The sequence below is a fragment of the Anomaloglossus baeobatrachus genome, chromosome 2 (genome assembly GCF_048569485.1).
Source record: "Anomaloglossus baeobatrachus isolate aAnoBae1 chromosome 2, aAnoBae1.hap1, whole genome shotgun sequence".
Lineage (NCBI taxonomy): Eukaryota > Metazoa > Chordata > Amphibia > Anura > Aromobatidae > Anomaloglossus > Anomaloglossus baeobatrachus.
In genome coordinates this window covers 49,845,968-49,866,376 of record NC_134354.1, presented here as the reverse complement: position 1 = coordinate 49,866,376, position 20,409 = coordinate 49,845,968, and the positions used below count along the sequence as shown (strand labels likewise).

The 20,409-nt window shown below is 51.1% G+C and overlaps 1 protein-coding gene across 1 annotated transcript in view; it reads right to left on the bottom strand.

The window, feature by feature from the left end:
- The window catches only part of LTN1 (listerin E3 ubiquitin protein ligase 1), a 194,051-nt gene that overhangs the window by 75,016 nt on the left and 98,626 nt on the right, over positions 1–20,409 (bottom strand). The window contains exons 19-23 of the mRNA XM_075335055.1: positions 17,016–17,158; positions 16,333–16,468; positions 7,689–7,842; positions 4,833–5,046; positions 1,288–1,522 (exon numbers count right to left, since the gene is read on the bottom strand). Of these exons, the coding sequence (XP_075191170.1) occupies positions 1,288–1,522; positions 4,833–5,046; positions 7,689–7,842; positions 16,333–16,468; positions 17,016–17,158 (882 nt within the window). The remainder of the gene's footprint in view (positions 1–1,287; positions 1,523–4,832; positions 5,047–7,688; positions 7,843–16,332; positions 16,469–17,015; positions 17,159–20,409) is intronic.

Here is a 20,409-nt window from a genome sequence, read left to right as displayed (position 1 = left end):
CAGTACTCGTTATGAGTATAGCGAGTACGAATAGTTAGGTACTCGCTCAACTCTAATTAACAAGAGTCATTGTACAGGAGGAGGAGGTGAGCTGTGACGTCACCTATTGTGAATGGTGGATCCTGTGTTATCTACTGTATATAGAGGTGTTATCAGTGATTGTACAGGAGGAGGTGAGCTGTGACAACACCTATTGTGTACGGTGGATCCTGTGTTATCTACACTAAATAGAGGTGTTATCAGTCATTGGACAGGAGGGGGAGAAGGTAAGCTGTGATGTCACCTATTGTGAATAGTGGATCCTGTGTTATCTACTGTATATAGAGGTGTTATCAGTCATTGGACAGGAGGGGGAGAAGGTAAGCTGTGACGTCACCTACTGTGAATGGTGGGTCCTGTGTTATCTACTGTATGTAGAGGTGTTATCAGTCATTGTACAGGAGGAGGAGGTGAGCTGTGACGTCACCTATTGTGAATCAGTGCCATTAGTCATTTGTTGCTGTTATGTCAAAGTGTTTTACTGCTTTTTTTCCTCCATTGAGTAACTGACTAATTAAAAATGCTTAAGAATAAAAAAAAAGCACAAACTGAAGTGTAATGGCGGCTGCAGATCTCCAGCCTCGCTGCCTTTGTGTTGTGGAAAAAAACTGCAACAAAATAATCTGTGTGTAAACATTCCCTTAGTTATATGTGCCCAATCATCATACCCATGAGAACTACAATTTGTCCCACAAAAAACATGGGACGGAAAGAAAAAAAATAACTTAAACTTACAAATTCAGAAGAATATAGCGATCTGGGAACAGAAAGATATCAATGTTAAAAGGATTGTCCGGGATTAAAAAACAGGACTGCACAGTGCCACAGCCGTGCAAGGATGTATCTGGAATTGCCCAGTCTACATATAGTGAGGGAAGCCAAGCTGCAGTACCACATACAACCTGACGACATTAGTGGCGCTGTTTTTACAGGACACCAGCTATGTTTTACTAATCCTGCACAACCCAACATCATGCTTTATGGATGCCGTGGACCGGGGAGGAGCGGGGACGCCGTGGACCGGGGAGGAGCGGGGACGCCGTGGACCGGGGAGGAGCGGGGACGCCGTGGACCGGGGAGGAGCGGGGACGCCGTGGACCGGGGAGGAGCGGGGACGCCGTGGACCGGGGAGGAGCGGGGACGCCGGAGCGGGGACGCCGTGGACCGGGGAGGAGCGGGGACGCCGTGGACCGGGGAGGAGCTAGGACGTCATGTACCTGGCAGGGGCCGTATACAGGGTTTGCTTACTTATTCAGCATGTGGTAGACGGTGATCTGCACGGCTCGGTCGTTGTACAGCAGGAGCGGGGTCAGGGTGTTCAGCAAGGTCTGCACGACATCCGAGAGGCTGCTCTTCTGTCCAGCTACAAACTTGGCCGGGAGTTTGTGGTTCAGCAGCTGCTCCTTTGAAATGAAGCACAAAGCGTGGCCCAGCGCCTGCAGGACGGAGGTGTGATGAGACACGTCTGCAGCCTTCCTCTCCTCTGGGAACAGAAGATACACGGCCGTCAGTACAGCTCAGACACTTTCATCATGCGCCTTCCTAAAAAGATGAAAACAAGGCAGCACTCGCCAATCTTCAATGATTCTTTGATTAATCCAAATGGTGTTTCAAGACAAGGGCTGGAGCGGACCCCCCCCCACACTCTCGTAGTGTGGTGTGTTTCGCATCACTGATGACGCTTCATCTCTTGCCTCACAAACCCCTCAACACTCAAATACAAAAAACGCTCTGTTCCCCAATATATTAGATACATGTAATAAATAGATTCTGGAAATGAAAGAAAAAAATAAAATCGTTCTTTACACTTTAACCCAATGGACCAATAGACACCAGATGAAGCGTCAGCTGGAGCGAAACCACCATCACGCCACACAGGGAGGGAGCCAACTCCAGCACTAAAGATTGGAGAGTGACAGGTTTCTTCACACCTATATGAGCAGATATATTATGTTTCTGTGGATTGTATGCTAACATTGAGCACCGCCTGCTTGGTTGGAGGCCGAGCGGACATTTCAATTTCTGATACCATACGCTGGATTCGTAGTGTCGACCTGTCTGGTGTATAGGAACACATACATCATGTGTTACACAGGGCATCATTTAAGGAAAGATGCCTAAGGGTTAAATTGTAATATGACAAACTGTTGTTACAGGTGAAGGGATAACATTAATCATCTGGGCCACAACGGGTCGTGTGGGTGCAGGGGTTCTTGGTATGTGGCGAGTCTTGTGAGGAAAGGAGGGGGTCCTGGTATGCGGTGACTCTTGTGTCTATGGAGGGTGGTTTCCAGTGTACGATGTGTCTTGTTTGTGTCAGGGGTTCCAGTATCCAGCGAGTCTTCTGTTTATGGTGGGAGGGAGTTCACGTGTGTGTGTAGTTCCTAGTATATGGTGAGTCTTATATGTATGCGGCGGGGTGGCACCCGGTATATTTGAGTCGCGTGTGTGTGTTTGGGGTAGGGGAGGAGGCTTCCTAATATACAGCAGGTCTTGTGTGTATGTATGGCACAGTATAGGGTGAGCCTTGTGTGTGTCTGTGTATTGGGAGTGGTGTGTGTGTGTATTGGGGGTGGTGTGTGTGTGTATGGGGGGGTGTGTGTATGGGGGGGTGGTGTGTGTGTGTGTGTGTATGGGGGGTGGTGTGTGTGTGTGTGTGTGTGTGTCTGTGTATGGGGAGTGGTGTGTGTGTGTATGGGGGGTGGTGTGTGTGTGTGTGTGTATGGGGGGGTGGTGTGTGTGTGTGTGTATGGGGGGGTGGTGTGTGTGTGTGTGTATGGGGGGGTGGTGTGTGTGTGTGTGTATGGGGGTGGTGTGTGTGTGTGTGTATGGGGGATGGTGTGTGTGTGTGTGTGTATGGGGGGTGGTGTGTGTGTGTGTGTGTGTGTGTATGGGGGGTGGTGTGTGTGTGTGTGTGTGTGTGTATGGGGGGTGGTGTGTGTGTGTGTGTAGGGGATGGTTCTTCGTATATGGCAAGTCTTGTGTGTGTAAAGAAAACCCCGACCCTACATGTATATTTTTGATCCTTTACTCACAATTTTGAACGGGTTTTGGTATCCATGTGTGTGTGTGAAGTGGTGGTGGTTCTGGTATACGTCTGTGAGGGGGGCCTTCTGGTATCCGTGTGTGAGGGGGGCTTCTGGTATCCGTGTGTAAGGGGGCTTCTGGTATCCGTGTGTGAGGGGGGCCTTCTGGTATCCGTGTGTGAGGGGGGCTTCTGGTATCCGTGTGTGAGGGGGGCTTCTGGTATCCGTGTGTGAGGGGGGCTTCTGGTATCCGTGTGTGAGGGGGGCTTCTGGTATCCGTGTGTGAGGAAGACTTCTGGTATCCGTGTGTGAGGGGGGCTTCTGGTATCCGTGTGTGAGGGGGGGCTTTTGGTATCTGTGTGTGTGTGTGTGTGTGTGTGTGTGTGGGGGTTCCGGTATCCATGTGTGTGAGGGAGGCTTTTGGGATCCGTGTGTGTGTGTGTGTGTGTGTGTGTGTGTGTGTGTGTGTGTGTGTGTGTGTGTGTGTGTGTGTGTGTGTGTGTGTGTGTAGGTGGGGGGGGGGGTTTCTGGTGTATGCGTGTGTGTGTCAGGGGGGGGGGATTACGGTGTCTGCACGTGTGTGAAGGAGGGGGGGTTCCTGGTGTGTGTGTGTGTGTGAGGAAGGGGGGTGCCCGGTATCTGCGTGTTTATGGAGGGGGGGGGTGATTCCAGTATCTGCGCGTGCGTGCGTGTGCATGTAAGGGGGGGGGGGGGTGTTCCGGTACCTGAACGTGTGTGTGTGGGAGGGATTACGGTATCTGCATGTGGGGTGGGGGGGGTTATATGGTATCTGAGTGTGTGTGAGGGATGGTTTCTGGTATACGTCAAGTCTTGTGGCGTGTAAAGGCCACGTCACACACAGCAACATCGCTAGCAACATCGGACAACTTTTGTGACGTTGCTAGCGATGTTGCTGTGTGTGACATTCAGCAACAACCTGGCCCCTGCTGTGAGGTCGTTGGTTGTTGCTGAATGTCCTGGGCCATTTTTTAGTTGTTGCTGTCCCGCTGTGAAGCACAGATCGCTGTGTGTGACAGCGAGAGAGCAACAACTGAATGAGCAGGCAGCAGGAGCCAGCTTCTGCGGACACTGGTAACCAAGGTAAACATTGGGTAACCAAGAAGCCCTGTCCTTCGTTACCCGATATTTACCTTCGTTACCAGCCTCCGCCGCTCTCACTGTCAGTGCCGGCTCCTGCTCATTGCACGTTTAGCAGAGTACACATCGGGTAATTAACCCGATGTGTGCTGTAACTAGGAGAGCAGGGAGCCAGCGCTAAGCGGTGTGCACTGCTCCCTACTCTCTGCACGTGTAGCTGCATGCGCTGGTAACCAAGGTAAATATAGGGTTGGTTACCCGATATTTACCTTAGTTACCAAGCGCAGCATCGCTTCAGTGCGTCGCTGCTGGCTGGGGGCTGGTCACTGGTTGCTGGTGAGATCTGCCTGTCTGCCTGTGTGACAGCTCACCAGCAACCCGTGTAGCGATGCTCTAACTATTGCACAGATAGTGCTCACAGACCCCCAAGGAGGAGTCTACAGAGGATCTACTGCAGCACAAGTTGCTGAAAACATTCCTCCTGTGTATGACAGAGGGGGAAAACTTTGCTCCATAAATTTAGAGTGACTGATTATTTCTAATACCTGGAGCCTGAGCCAATCTATTCCTGTCCAGCTCGCCGCGGTGTTTGGCTGGGGGTGCTGTCAGTCATTATATGGCACATCTTACTTTTGTATCTGTTGCACTATGTTATCCTCTGTACATTACCTGCTATTTTTACCAACATGGGTAACAACAAGCCGTGGATTCCTTCAGAGAAGAATTCCTTCCACTCGGAGATGAGATTTGCGGGAAGCTCCTCTGCGGCGCTCGCGGTGACAGATTGAAAGTAAGCGGATAAAGCTGCCGCCTGGTTACAACTGACGCAAGCAAATAGCCGAACCAGCGGTATGTGGTAGAGCGCCGCACTCTCACACGCGGTCTGAAAATGCACAGTAAAAGAAGAGACGAGAAATCCGTGTTATCGGGGCATTTACCGCTGGATCTGATATTTCTGAAGTTTTAAAGGGAACCTGTCATCAGGAATTTGGCTTTCAACCTAAACGTTTCCCCCTCTGCAGCTCGTGGGCTGCATTCTAGGAAGGTTTTTGTACTTTTTGTGCCCCTTTTTAAACCAAAATAAACACTTTATAAACTTGTACCTTTCTGTTTGAAAATCTTGTTAATTTTCCATGGGGGCGGGCCGTGTGGCGTCCGTTGCTGTAGCTTACGCCGCCCCCCATGCTCCAAATCATGCCTCATAACGCCGCCCACTGCGCCCGAGGTCCCGTGCACGCCGGGACACCTAGTGACGTGGTCGCAGGCACGAGAGTATGGGCGGCGCTGTGATTGCATCGCAAGTGCGCGCCCATACTCTCGTGTGCGCGCTCTCCCCTCTGTACGTCGCTCAGATCCTCTGCTTCTCCTGTGCTCCGCTCCTCCCATCTATTTCCTGCTGCAGGGTACGATGGGAAGGAGGTGACGTCGGGCCGGCGCAGAACGCTGGAGGCAGTGGGGGAGAGCGCGCACACGAGAGTATGGGCGCGCACTTGCGATGCATTCACAGCGCCGCCCATACTCTCGTGCCTGCGACCACGTCACCAGGTGTCCCGGCGTGCACGGGACCTCGGCGCAGTGGGCGGCGTTATGAGGCATGATTTGGAGCATGGGGGACGGCGTAAGCTACAGCAACGGACGCCACACGGCCCGCCCCCATGGAAAATTAACAAGATTTTCAAACAGAAAGGTACAAGTTTATAAAGTGTTTATTTTGGTTTAAAAAGGGGCACAAAAAGTACAAAAACCTTCCTAGAATGCAGCCCACGAGCTGCAGAGGGGGAAACGTTTAGGTTGAAAGCCAAATTCCTGATGACAGGTTCCCTTTAAACACTTTTGTCAGACAACACTCCCCTCTAGTGGCGAACTGCCATAACTGCAGGCGCTCGCAGGAAAACAACACTCCCCACTGGGCACCGCGCAAAATCATTTCCTGGCAGTAGTCATAACATTGCATAAATCACAAGGAATCTTGGACATCTAGGAATTGCTCACGTCAGATGCAATCTGACTTTTCATAAAGTTATTTAGGAGTCCAACAGCGAGGCCTGGACTGTGGACAGTTATAATAAACATCTGCCCGGCTCCGACACCCAATCAGTCTTCTCTAGATGTAAAAGTTCTCTCCTGTCCATGGGATATGGGGAAAATGTAATGATCGCTGCTCTTTAAAAAAAAAAATAAATAATATATATATATATATATATATATATATATATATATATATATATATATATATATATATATATATATATACATACATACACACACATATACATACACATATACACACACACACACATATATTTCTGTATGATATGGACATGGCAATGCAAAATCAGATTTATAAAAAAAAAAAAAAAAAAAGAGTGGCCCGAAAAGTCACAAACGCACTCAAGGCAGAGAGCGGAAAGTAAAAAGGTGGAAAAACATGATTTTTAAATACCGGCAGGCATTCTGGCTCCTAATTTGCACCCATTCCCTGTATTAACGGCACCTCTATGAACCCATTACCTGTATAAAAGACTGTTGTCCACACACAATCAATCACACTCCCACCTCTCCACCATGGCCAAGACCAAAGAGCTGTCTAAAGACACCAGGGGAAAAACTGTAGACCTGTACAAGGCTGGAATGGGCTACAGGACAATAGGCAAGCAGCTTGGTGAGAAGGCAACAACTGTTGGCACAATTGTTACAAAATGGAAGAAACACAAGGCGACCGTCAATCTTACTTGGTCTGAGGCTCCATGCAAGATCTTGCCTCATGTGGCAAGGATGATTCTGAGAAAGGTCAGGAATCAGCCCAAAACTACATGGGAGGACCTGGTGAATTGACCTGAAGAAAGTTGGAACCATAGTCTCATGGAGTACCGTTAGTAACACGCTACGCCATCATATATTAAAATCCTTCTGAGCATGCAAGGTCCCCCTGCTAATGTCAGTACATCTCCAGGACCGTTTAAGTTCGAAAATGACTATCTGGATGATCCAGAGGAGGCATGGTAGAAGGTCATGTGGTCAAATGAGACCAAAATAAAACTTTTTAGGTATCAACTCCACTCGCCATGTTTGGAGGAAGAAGGATGAGTATAGCCCCAAGAACACCATCCCAACCGTGAAGCATGGGGATGGAAACATCACACTTTGGAGGTACTTTTCTGCAAAGGGGACAGCTGCACCGTATTGAAGGGAGGATGGATGTAGTCATGTATTGTGAGATTTTGGCCAACAACAACCTCCTCTCAGTAAGAGCATTGAAGATGGGTCATGGCTGAGTCTTCCAGCATGACAATGACCTGAAACACACAGCCAGCGCAACTAAGGAGCGGCTCCATAAGAAGCATTTCACGGTCCTGGAGTGGCCTAGCCAGTCTCCAGACCTGTACCCAATAGAAAATCTTTGGAGGGAGCTGAAACTCAATGTTGCCGAGAGACAGCCCCGAAACCTGATCAGGAGGACACTAATGTGCATCTCAGGAATTGCAGTCTACCCCGAGACATGCACATCAGTTGTAGCAAACTCACCTCTAACCAGGCCAACATGGAGCACATGATAAAATCCCACTCTATGTCCCCCAGAGAAGGTAACGCAGAAACCGAGAATCGCAGGAGAAGTGACAGGAATCTGATGATCTCAATATTCAGTCCAACTATATCCAGACCAACGTTAGCCATGTTACTGCAAACACAAAGAGGAGATCATTATAGAACGTACGGCAGACAAACTATATAAGAGACGAGGCAGATACACAATATGGACGCGATGTTTGCTTCAACCCCATAGACCTCCAAGTATAACATTCACACCCCTCGCTCTCAATACTAACACTCTGCTGACCCATAACTGCAGAGTCCGGACCTCCTCTGGTAACATCAGCATCAACATTGTGCTCCCGCCGGGAGCTTCATGGTCGAGCACAGTGCCGAGCCGTACATCACCAAGCACAATGCCGAGCCGTACATCACCAAGCACAATGCCGAGCCGTACATCACCAAGCACAATGCCGAGCCGTACATCACCAAGCACAATGCCGAGCCGTACATCACCAAGCACAATGCCGAGCCGTACATCACCAAGCACAATGCCGAGCCGTACATCACCAAGCACAATGCCGAGCCGTACATCACCAAGCACAATGCCGAGCTGTACATCACCAAGCACAATGCCGAGCCGTACATCACCAAGCACAATGCCGAGCCGTACATCACCAAGCACAATGCCGAGCCGTACATCACCAAGCACAATGCCGAGCCGTACATCACCAAGCACAATGCCGAGCCGTACATCACCAAGCACAATGCCGAGCCGTACATCACCAAGCACAATGCCGAGCCGTACATCACCAAGAACAATGCCGAGCCGTACATCACCAAGCACAATGCTGAGCCATACATCACCAAGCACAATGCTGAGCCGTCCATGCCCAAGCACAATGCCGAGCCGTACATCACCAAGCACAATGCTGAGCCGTACATCACCAAGCACAATGCTGAGCCGTCCATGCCCAAGCACAATGCCGAGCCATACATCACCAAGCACAATGCCGAGCTGTCCATGACCAAGCACAATGCCGAGCCGTCCATGACCAAGCACAATGCCGAGCCGTACATCACCAAGAACAATGCCGAGCCGTACATCACCAAACACAATGCCGAGCCGTACATCACCAAGCACAATGCCGAGCCGTACATCACCAAGCACAATGCCGAGCCGTCCATGACCAAGCACAATGCCGAGCCGTACATCACCAAGCACAATGCCGAGCCGTACATCACCAAACACAATGCCGAGCCGTACATCACCAAGCACAATGCCGAGCCGTACATCACCAAGCACAATGCCGAGCCGTACATCACCAAGCACAATGCCGAGCCGTACATCACCAAGCACAATGCCGAGCCGTACATCACCAAGCACAATGCCGAGCCGTACATCACCAAGCACAATGCAGAGCCGTACATCACCAAACACAATGGTGAGCAACAATTGTAGTGATGTAAAGCCACCACCACATGACTGTGGAGGAGACTTGTTCTGTGCAGTGACAGATCACAATGAGTCTGGGTTTGGTGAATATCAGGAGAATGTTACCCCCTGAGGGCATTGTGCCTGCTATAAACTGATAGAGGAGGGATGTTGTTATGGGCTTGTTTTAAAAATATGTTCAATCTCACTGAGAGCGAGCTAGTGTGCACAGAAAAATTCGCAAAAATGTCACCTCTAGATGTGCACAGCTGGGGAGACAGACCCCCAAAAGACTTGCAGCAGTAATGGCACTGAAATGTGGTCCTAAAACGTATTGACTCAGGGGGGCTGAATACAAATGCAAGTCACAATTTTTCAGATTTATATTTTTAAAATATTTAGAAAACCAGGTTTCTTCGTCGCTCCATTGGGAGACCCAGACGATTGGGTGTATAGCACTGCCTCCGGAGGCCACACAAAGCATTACACTAAAAAGTGTAAGGCCCCTCCCCTTCTGGCTATACACCCCCAGTGGGATCACTGGCTCACCAGTTTTCGGCTTTGTGCGAAGGAGGTCAGACATCCACGCATAGCTCCACTGTTTAGTCAGCAGTAGCTGCTGACTATATCGGATGGAAGAAAAGAGGGCCCATATAGGGCCCCCAGCATGCTCCCTTCTCACCCCACTGGTGGTTTGTAAGGTTGAGGTACCTATTGCTGGTACGGCGGCTGGAGCCCACATGCTGTTTTTCCTTCCCCATCCCCCTGAGGGGCTCTGAGGAAGTGGGATCTTACCGGCCCCAAAGCCCTGAGGCCGGGCTCCATCCACAGACCCATTGAACCTGCTGGATGTGGAGCGGGAGTGCCGTTCAGGGACATGGCCCTGCACCATTCAGGTACTCTGTGTCCCCGTACACACAGGCACAGCACACTCCAGACTTGCTGGGTGTGCTAGTGCGCCGGGGACAGTAAAGGGTTACAGTCACTGCAGCCTAGCTGAGTGACTTTATTTATTGGGAACTACCGCGCCGGACGCTCCGGGAGCGGCGGCGCGGCTGGGACTTGTAGTGCGCCGGGGACTTAGCGCCGACCGCGCTTTTACGGCGGCGGCGCTTATAAATCCAGTCCCCGGCTTTTGCGGCCTAGCTCAGCTTCGTTCCCGCCCCCACCCTGTCAATCAGGGTAGGGGAGAGACGCTGTACAATCAGCAGCGCCGAGGGCTGGAGCCTTATTTACATGCTCCAGCCCTCTCACTAGACACTGTGGGACGCCGGTTTCCCGCTCTGACTTGGGGCACGCCCACGGCCCGCCCCTACTCATACGAGCTGGAGAAGGACGCCGGCAGCCATTCCTGCAGCCCGAGCTGAGAGAACGGACTCTGGGCAACCAACAGGACTAGGGCGACCACACACCCGCTTATGGGCGGGCGGTAAGCGGCACCTGGGGTGCTGACACTAAATACCGCAGTTTGTCTATTTGTATTTTATGTACACTGCATAGGTCGCTATTTTGGGCTATATGCCCTCTTAGATGGCGACACATCAGCAGCAGGAAAGCATGGGTGCTAAGGCACAGGCTTTCTATGCTGCTTGTATTGCACGTACTGAAGTGTTCATGTGTATTTATGCTTGTATGCTATACACTGCACTGTACGGTCGCTAGTCTTGGCTATATTCGCCATAGAATGGCTAGACTACAGCAGCAGAAAAGCAAGGGTGCTGAGGCACAGGTTTTTTTCTATGCTGCTTGTATTGCAGGTGTTGCAGTGTTCATTTGTACTTATGCCTGTATGCTATACATTGCACTGTATGGTCGCTATTCTGGGCTATATTCCCCTAGATGGCTAGTCTACAGCAGCAGAAAAGCAGGCTTTCTATGCTGCTTGTATTGCATGTGCTGCAGTGTTCATTTGTACTTTATGCTTGTATGATATACATTGCACTGTACGGTCGCCATTCTTGGCTCTATACTCCTAGATGGCTAGTCGGCAGCAGCATATAAGCAACACAGGCTTTCGATGCTGTTTTTACTGCATGTGATACTGTTCCACGGCACTGCTCCCCATTGGGTGCAATGCTCCCCTGTAGCACTTGGTCAGCCGGGGTCTCTACTTGACGTGGCCAAAAGAACCACCTCTCAACCCTGTCCAAGGACAGGGACGGAGTTGCAAGGGGATAGAGACTTGCAGTCCGGACAGGCCATGGGCAATCTGGATCATTGCTCCCTGGCCACCCTCACTTGGAATAAAATCGGTGCTCCGGGGGGGTCCCAGGAGGCTCTCTGTATGATGAGGCAGACGTAGCTCATCAGGACTTTGATCCTGACACCGCTCTCACTCCGGATACACCGGATGGTGACGCCATAAGGCATGATCCTATAGCGTCCATCAATGGAATGTTGGATCTTTCTCCCTCAGCTCCCCCAGCGGAGGAGTCAGCTTCACAGCAGGAGAAGTCCCATTTCAGTAGCTCAAACGTATGTTGAGAATTGTTCTGGCCCCGCTGACTTCAGAGAAGCAGTCCAGGAACACCACGCTTACCAGATAAGCGTTTTCTCCAAACGTATTACGGATACACGTTATCACTTTCCCCCTGACGTGGTCAGGCGTTGGACCCAGGGTCCAAAGGTGGATTCTCCAATCTCCAGGCTTGCGGCTAGAGCCATAGTTGCAGTGGAGATGGGACTTCACTTACAGATGCCATTGACAGACAGATGGACTCTGGTTGAAATCTGTCTATGAGGCTATCGGCGTGTCGGTTGCTCCGGCATTCACAGCCGTATGGGCACCCTAAGCTTTTCAGCTGTTCTTGCGCAGCTGGTCTTGAGCACAGGTACATCTGTGCCGCAGGGGCGTCCGTAACCTCGCAATGTCTGCATTGCGACTTACCCTATTAATGCTGTCCTGGAAGGACAGTCGAGGTTTCGGTCCTTCCCAGGCTCGGCAGGTCCCAATTGTCCTCGTCCAAAAGGGCTGAAAAGCCTCAGAGGGGCTCAGCTGCCGGCCGGGCTCAATCACGCCCAAGGAAGGCAGCCGGAGGAACCGCTACCAAGGCGGTCTCCTCATGACTCTCAGCTCTCTCATCTTTCCGCATCCGCGGTTGATGGCAGACTCGCTCGCCTTTGGCGACATTTAGCTGCCACAGGTCACAGACCGGTGGGTGAGGGACAGTGTGCCCACGTGCACAGGACAGAGTTCTGTTCTCGTCCTCCGACTCGATTCTTCAGAACGTCCCCACCTCCCCACCGAGCAGATGCCCTGCTGCAGGCAGAAGGAGTGGTTATCCCGGTTCCTCTTCAGGAACAAGACACGGTTTTCCTCCAATCTGGTTGTGGTGCCAAACAAGGATGGCTCTTTCCGTTCCGTTCTGGACCTAAAACTGCTCAACAAGCACGTGGAGGCCAGGCGGTTCCGGATGATACCCTCCGCTCCGTCATTGCCTCAATGTCTCAAGGAAATTTCCTAGCATCAATAGACATCAAAGATGCTTATCTCCACGTGCCGATTGCTACACCAATGTTTTTCTACATTTCGTGATAGGAAACGACCATCTTCAGTTCGTAGCTCTGCCATTCGGGCTGGCGACAGCCCCACGGGTGTTCGCCAAGGTCATGACGGCAGTGGTAGCAGTCTTGCACTCACAGGGACACTCTGTGATCCCTTACTTGGACGATCTACTTGTCAAGGCACCCTCTCAAGAGGCATGCCAACTCAGCCTGAATGTTGCGCTGGAGACTCTCCAGACGTTCGGGTGGATCATCAACTTCTCAAAGTCAAACCTGTCACGACCCAATCACTAACGTATCTTGGCATGGCGTTTCATACCCTCTCAGCGGTAGTGAAGCTTCCGCTGGACAAGCAGCGGTCACTACGGACTGGGGTGCAGACTCTCCTTCAAGGTCAGTCGCACTTCTTAAGACGCCTCATGCACTTCCTCGGGAAGATAGTGGCGACAATGGAGGCGGTTCCGTTTGCGCAGTTTCATCTGCGTCCACTTCAATGGAACATTCTCCGCCAATGAGACGGGAAGTCAACATCCCTGGACAGGAAAGTCTCCCTTTCACAGAAGGCAAGGACTCTCTGCAATGGTGGCTTCTTCCCACCTCATTATCACAGGGAAGATCCTTCCTACCACCGTCTTGGCCGGTGGTCACGACAGACGCGAGTCTGTCAGGGTGGGGAGCGGTTTTTCTCCCCCACAGGGCTCAGGGTCCGTGGACTCAGCAGGAGTCCACCCTTCAGATCAATGTTCTGGTAATCAGAGCAGTGTATCTTGCCCTACTAGCCTTCCAGCAGTGGCTGGAAAGAAAGCAGATCCGAATTCTATCGGACAACTCCACAGCGGTGGCATACATCAATCACCAAGGGGGGACACGCAGTCGGCAAGCCTTCCAGGAAGTCCGGCGGATTCTGATGTGGGTGGATGCCACGGCCTCCACCATATCCGCAGTTCACATCCCCGGCGTAGAAAACTGGGAAGCAGACTTCCTCAGTCGCCAGGGCATGGACGCAGGGGAATGGTCCCTTCACCCGGACGTGTTTCAGGAAATCTGTCGCCGCTGGGGAAGGCCGGACGTCGACCTAATGGCGTCCCGGCACAACAACAAGGTCCCAACCTTCATGGCACGGTCTCGCGATCAAAGAGCGCTGGCGGCAGACGCCCTAGTGCAAGATTGGTCGCAGTTCCGGCTCCCTTATGTGTTTCCACCTCTGGCACCCTTGCCCAGAGTGCTACGCAAGATCAGATCCGATTGCAGCCGCGTCATACTCGTCGCCCCAGACTGGCCGAGGAGGGCGTGGTATCCGGATCTGTGGCAGCTCACGGTCGGCCAACCGTGGGCACTACCAGACCGACCAGACTTACTGTCCCAAGGGCCGTTTTTTTTCCATCGGAATTCTGCGGCCCTGAACCTGACTGTGTGGCCATTTGAGTCCTGGATCCTAGCGTCTTCAGGATTATTCCACGGGGTCGTTGCCACCATGAGACAGGCTAGGAAGCCCACGTCCGCTAAGAACCACAGAACGTGGAGGATATTCTTATCCTGGTGCTCTGCTCAGGGAGTGTCTCCCTGGCCATTTGCATTGCCTACCTTTCTTTCTTTCCTGCTATCTGGGTTAGAAAAGGGTTTGGCGCTCGGCTCCCTTAAAGGTCAGGTATCGGCGCTATCCGTCTTTTTTCAGAGGCGTTTGGCACGCCTTCCTATGGTGCGCACGTTCCTACAGGGGGTTTGCCATATCGTTCCCCCGTGCTAGCGGCCGTTAGATCCATGGGATCTGAACAGGGTACTAGTTGCCCTCCAGAAGCCGCCCTTCGAGCCTCTGAGGGAGGTTTCACTTTCTAGACTATCCCAGAACGTGGCTTTTCTGGTAGCGATCACATCTCTTCGGAGAGTGTCTGAGCTGGCAGCGCTGTCATCCAAGACTCCCTTCCTGGTCTTCCACCAGGACAAGGTAGTGCTGCGCCCCATTCAGGAGTTTCTCCCGAAGGTGGTATCCTCTTTTCATCTTAATCAGGATATCTCCTTGCCTTCGTTTTGTTCATCGGTATGAGAAGGATTTACATTTGTTAGATCTGGTGAGAGCACTCAGAATCTACATTTCCCGCACGGCGCCCTTGCGCCGTTCGGATGCACTCTTTGTCCTTGTCGCTGGTCAGCGCAAAGGGTCGCAGGCTTCTAAAGCCACCCTGGCTCGATGGATCAAGGAACCAATTCTTGAAGCCTACCGTTCTGCTGGGCTTCCGGTTCCATCAGGGCTGAAGGCCCATTCAACCAGAGCCGTGGGTGCTTCCTGGGCATTACGACACCAGGCTACGGCTCAACAGGTGTGCCAGGCAGCTACCTGGTCGAGTCTGCACACCTTCACCAAACATTATCAGGTGCATACCTATGCTTCGGCGGACGCCAGCCTAGGTAGAAGAGTCCTGCAGGCGGCAGTTGCCTCCCCGTGGGGGAGGGCTGTCTTCGCAGCTCTAACATGAGGTATTTCTTTACCCACCCAGGGACAGCTTTTGGACGTCCCAATCGTCTGGGTCTCCCAATGGAGCGACGAAGAAGAAGGGAATTTTGTTACTTACCGTAAATTCCTTTTCTTCTAGCTCCTATTGGGAGACCCAGCACCCGCCCTGTTGTCCTTCGGGATTTTTGGGTTGTTTCGGGTACACATGTTGTTCATGTTGAACGGTTTTTCAGTTCTCCGATGTTACTCGGAGTGAATTTGTTTAAACCAGTTATTGGCTTTCCTCCTTCTTGCTTTTGCACTAAAACTGGTGAGCCAGTGATCCCACTGGGGGTGTATAGCCAGAAGGGGAGGGGACTTACACTTTTTAGTGTAATGCTTTGTGTGGCCTCCGGAGGCAGTGCTATACACCCAATCGTCTGGGTCTCCCAATAGGAGCTAGAAGAAAAGGAATTTACGGTAAGTAACAAAATTCCCTTCATCATTTCCTTTACACTTCACAAATACTTGCTACTTAGTGTTGATATATCACAAGTGAAAAAAAGGGGAAAGTTCACGGGGTATGAATACTTTTGCAGATCGATAGATAAAATTTGTAACTGCAATGCCCCTTACTAAGCACAGATAAGGGCTTGTATTTATATACAGAGAAGTTTGATGATGTACACAGTCTACAGCTCAGCAGATAGGACAGTCTGTGCTATATAGAGGATGTGGGCTGTTGTAAGGGGTACTTTGCACGCTGCGACATCGCTAGCGATCTCGTTAGCGATGTGAAATTCTAGATCGCAAGTGCGATCTTTCGAGATCACACATAGGTCATTTTACACATATGCGATCTCGAAAGATCGCACTTGCGATCTAGAATTTCACATCACTAACGAGATCGCTAGTGAGCAAAGTACCCCTAAGTGGCAGCCTGTACTCTGCAGGGCGATGATAAAGATTTACCTGTAGCTTTCATCCCCTTAAGGGAAACATATCTATAACATATCCTGGAATTGCAGATAGTCAAAATTTGTGAAACTTTACAGGAAAGTTTCCAAAATTCATCACTTTCTTCACTCTGTTGGTTTTCTCCATTTCCCGGTCTCAGGTAGAGGATGTGGCAGCCGGGATGTCTTCCCATCCACAGCCGGACAAATCCTTACTATAACAAGCCATAGGTGCATTTTTCGTTCTATGGATATAGACCGGCGGCTTCCCCCCCTCTATACCTAAAAGACGCGGATATAGAGCGTCTTCACCTGCTGAATAGGAAGACGTCCTCCCGAATGTTCTTCCAGGACAGGACGATCTTCAGGATTCCAGGAAGGACTTCAGGAGAAGGAATAGACTCGGCCTCCAGACAGGAATTGATGATGGCAAGAAAACCAAATCCTCCTATACGAAGAGACAAGCATGACGCAATGGCTTATACGACAGCGAGAGGGACGCGGAATGGAGAGTCCTATCATACCAACACTTCCCCGAACTCCCCCGGGCACAGCAGACCCGTAGGGACCGTCTGCCTCAATCAGCGCTGATGCTGCTGTGATCACAGGTCTATAGTTCTTTCTATGCACACACAACCCCTGTGATTCCTACTTAAGCAAGGTATCGAAGACATTTTGGCCAAAGGTTTTCTGGTCTAATTTGTCTCTGCAGCCATAGCTATAGAGGGTCAGGGTGCATGAGCGGCCAGCTGCTCCATGTGGTGGCCAATGGAGAATTGGGGGCATAATTCCCTAGATATGGCATCCAGCAGCCGGACCCATCCCAATCTAACAACTATAATTAGGCCTATAAATGTGAAATAATACTGGTCGCTCTGGATGGTAAATCTTCAGGCTTAATGAACGGCAGTGCACTGACAGATGGGGTCTCCTAGAAGGACATGGATGCTATCGTCTTGTATCCGATAGTCGTCGTTGATGTATGGCTTACTCACCATCTATACAGGACAAATCCGTCACAGCACAGGACATAAGGCGGGAGACAAACTGGATGATCAGAGACTCCTTGTCATCTCTATGTAAGAATGGGGCCAGGCACTGGATGGTGTGCAGGCTGCCCTGGGTCACCGGGTAATAACTACACGGGGAGAGAATAAGTATAAAGAAAAGCATCAATACTGCTCACAAATAACTGTGCGACTAATGGGGGAAAATGATAATTATCAGACGCTTGTAATAAGAGCATCAGTAGCTCCATAATTTAATGTGATGTTATAAAGCAAGTATATAATGATGAGTGGGCACTACCATGCTCGGGTGCTCGGTACTCGTAACTAGTGATGAGCGGGCACTACCATGCTCAGGTGCTCGGTACTCGTAACTAGTGATGAGCGGGCACTACCATGCTCGGGTGCTCAATACTGGTAACTAGTGATGAGCGAGCACTACCATGCTCAGGTGCTCGGTACTCGTAACTAGTGATGAGTGGGCACTACCATGCTCGGGTGCTCAGTACTGGTAACTAGTGATGAGCGGGCACTACCATGCTCAGGTGCTCGGTACTCGTAACTAGTGATGAGTGGGCACTACCATGCTCGGGTGCTCAGTACTCGTAACTAGTGATGAGCGGGCACTACCATGCTCAGGTGCTCAGTACTCGTAACTAGTGATGAGCGAGCACTACCATGCTCAGGTGCTCGGTACTCGTAACTAGTGATGAGCGGGCACTACCATGCTCGGGTGCTCAGTACTCGTAACTAGTGATGAGCGGGCACTACCATGCTCGGGTGCTCAGTACTGGTAACTAGTGATGAGCGAGCACTACCATGCTCAGGTGCTCAGTAATCGTAACTAGTGATGAGCGAGCACTACCATGCTCGGGGACTCAGTACTTGTAACTAGTGATGAGCGAGCACTACTATGCTCAGGTGCTAGGTACTCGTAACTAGTGATGAGCGAACACTACCATGCTCGGGTGCTCGGTACTCGTAACTAGTGATGAGCGGGCACTACCATGCTCGGGTGCTCAGTACTTGTAACTAGTGATGAGTGAGCACTACCATGCTCAGGTGCTCTGTACTCGTAACTAGTGATGAGCGGGCACTACCATACTCAGGTGCTCGGTACTCGTAACTAGTGATGAGTGAGCACTACCATGCTCGGGTGCTCAGTACTCGTAACTAGTGATGAGCGGGCACTATCATACTCAGGTGCTCATTACCCGTAACTAGTGATGAGCGAGCACTACCATGCTCCGGTGCTCATTACTCGTAACTAGTGATGAGCGAGCACTACCATGCTCGGGTGCTCAGTACTCGTAACTAGTGATGAGCGGGCACTACCATGCTCGGGTGCTCAGTACTCGTAACTAGTGATGAGCGGGCACTACCATGCTCAGGTGCTCATTACCCGTAACTAGTGATGAGCGAGCACTACCATGCTCAGGTGCTCAGTACTCGTAACTAGTGATGAGCGAGCACTACCATGCTCGGGTGCTCAGTACTCGTAACTAGTGATGAGCGGGCACTATCATACTCAGGTGCTCATTACCCGTAACTAGTGATGAGCGAGCACTACCATGCTCAGGTGCTCAGTACTCGTAACTAGTGATGAGCGAGCACTACCATGCTCGGGTGCTCAGTACTCGTAACTAGTGATGAGCGGGCACTGCCATGCTCGGGTGCTCTGTCCTCGTAACTAGTGATGAGTGGGCACTACCATGCTCGGGTGCTCTGTCCTCATAACTAGTGATGAGCGGGCACTACCATGTCCGGGTGCTCAGTACTCGTAACTAGTGATGAGCGAGCACTACCATGCTCGGGTGCTCAGTACTCGTAACTAGTGATGAGCGAGCACTACCATGCTCGGGTGCTCAGTACTCGTAACTAGTGATTAGCGAGCACTACCATGCTCGGGTGCTCAGTACTCGTAACTAGTGATGAGTGAGCACTACCATGCTCGGGTGCTCAGTACTTGTAACTAGTGATGAGCGGGCACTACCATGCTCGGGTGCTCAGTACTCGTAACTAGTGATGAGCGGGCACCACCATGCTCGGGTGCTCAGTACTCGTAACTAGTGATGAGCGGGCACTACCATGCTCGGGTGCTCAGTACTCGTAACTAGTGATGAGCGGGCGCTACCATGCTCAGGTGCTCAGTACTCGTAACTAGTGATGAGCGGGCACTACCATGCTCGGGTGCTCAGTACTCGTAACTAGTGATGAGCGAGCACTACCATGCTCAGGTGCTCAGTACTCGTAACTAGTGATGAGCGAGCACTACCATGCTCGGGTGCTCAGTACTCGTAACTAGTGATGAGCAGGCACTACCATGCTCGGGTGTTCAGTACTCGTAACTAGTGATGAGCAGGCACTACCATGCTCAGGTACTCAGTACTCGTAACTAGTGATGAGTGAGCACTACCATGCTCGGGTGCTCAGTACTGGTAACTAGTGATGAGCGGGCACTACCATGCTCGGGTGCTCAGTACTCGGAACTAGTGATGAGCGGGCACTACCATGCTCGGGTGTTCTGTACTCGTAACTAGTGATGAGTGAGCACTACCATGCTCGGGTGTTCAGTACTCGTAACTAGTGATGAGTGAGCACTACCATGCTCGGGTGTTCAGTACTCGTAACTAGTGATGAGCAGGCACTACCATGCTCGGGTGCTCAGTACTCGTAACTAGTGATGAGCGGGCACTACCATGCTCGGGTGTTCTGTACTCGTAACTAGTGATGAGTGAGCACTACCATGCTCGGGTGTTCAGTACTCGTAACTAGTGATGAGTGAGCACTACCATGCTCGGGTGTTCAGTACTCGTAACTAGTGATGAGCGGGCACTACCATGCTCGGGTGCTCTGTACTAGTAACAAGTGATGAGCGGGCACTACCATGCTCAGGTGCTCAGTACTAGTAACTAGTTATGAGTGAGCACTATCATGCTCAGGTGCTCATTACTCGTAACTAGTTATGAGTGAGCACTACCATGCTCGGGTGCTCAGTACTCGTAACTAGTGATGAGCGGGCACTACCATGCTCAGGTGCTCAGTACTCGTAACTAGTGATGAGCGAGCACTACCATGCTCAGGTACTCAGTACTCGTAACTAGTGATGAGTGAGCACTACCATGCTCGGGTGCTCAGTACTGGTAACTAGTGATGAGCGGGCACTACCATGCTCGGGTGCTCAGTACTCGTAACTAGTGATGAGCGGGCACTACCATGCTCGGGTGTTCTGTACTCGTAACTAGTGATGAGCGAGCACTACCATGCTCGGGTGTTCTGTACTCGTAACTAGTGATGAGTGAGCACTACCATGCTCGGGTGTTCAGTACTCGTAACTAGTGATGAGCAGGCACTACCATGCTCAGGTGCTCTGTACTCGTAA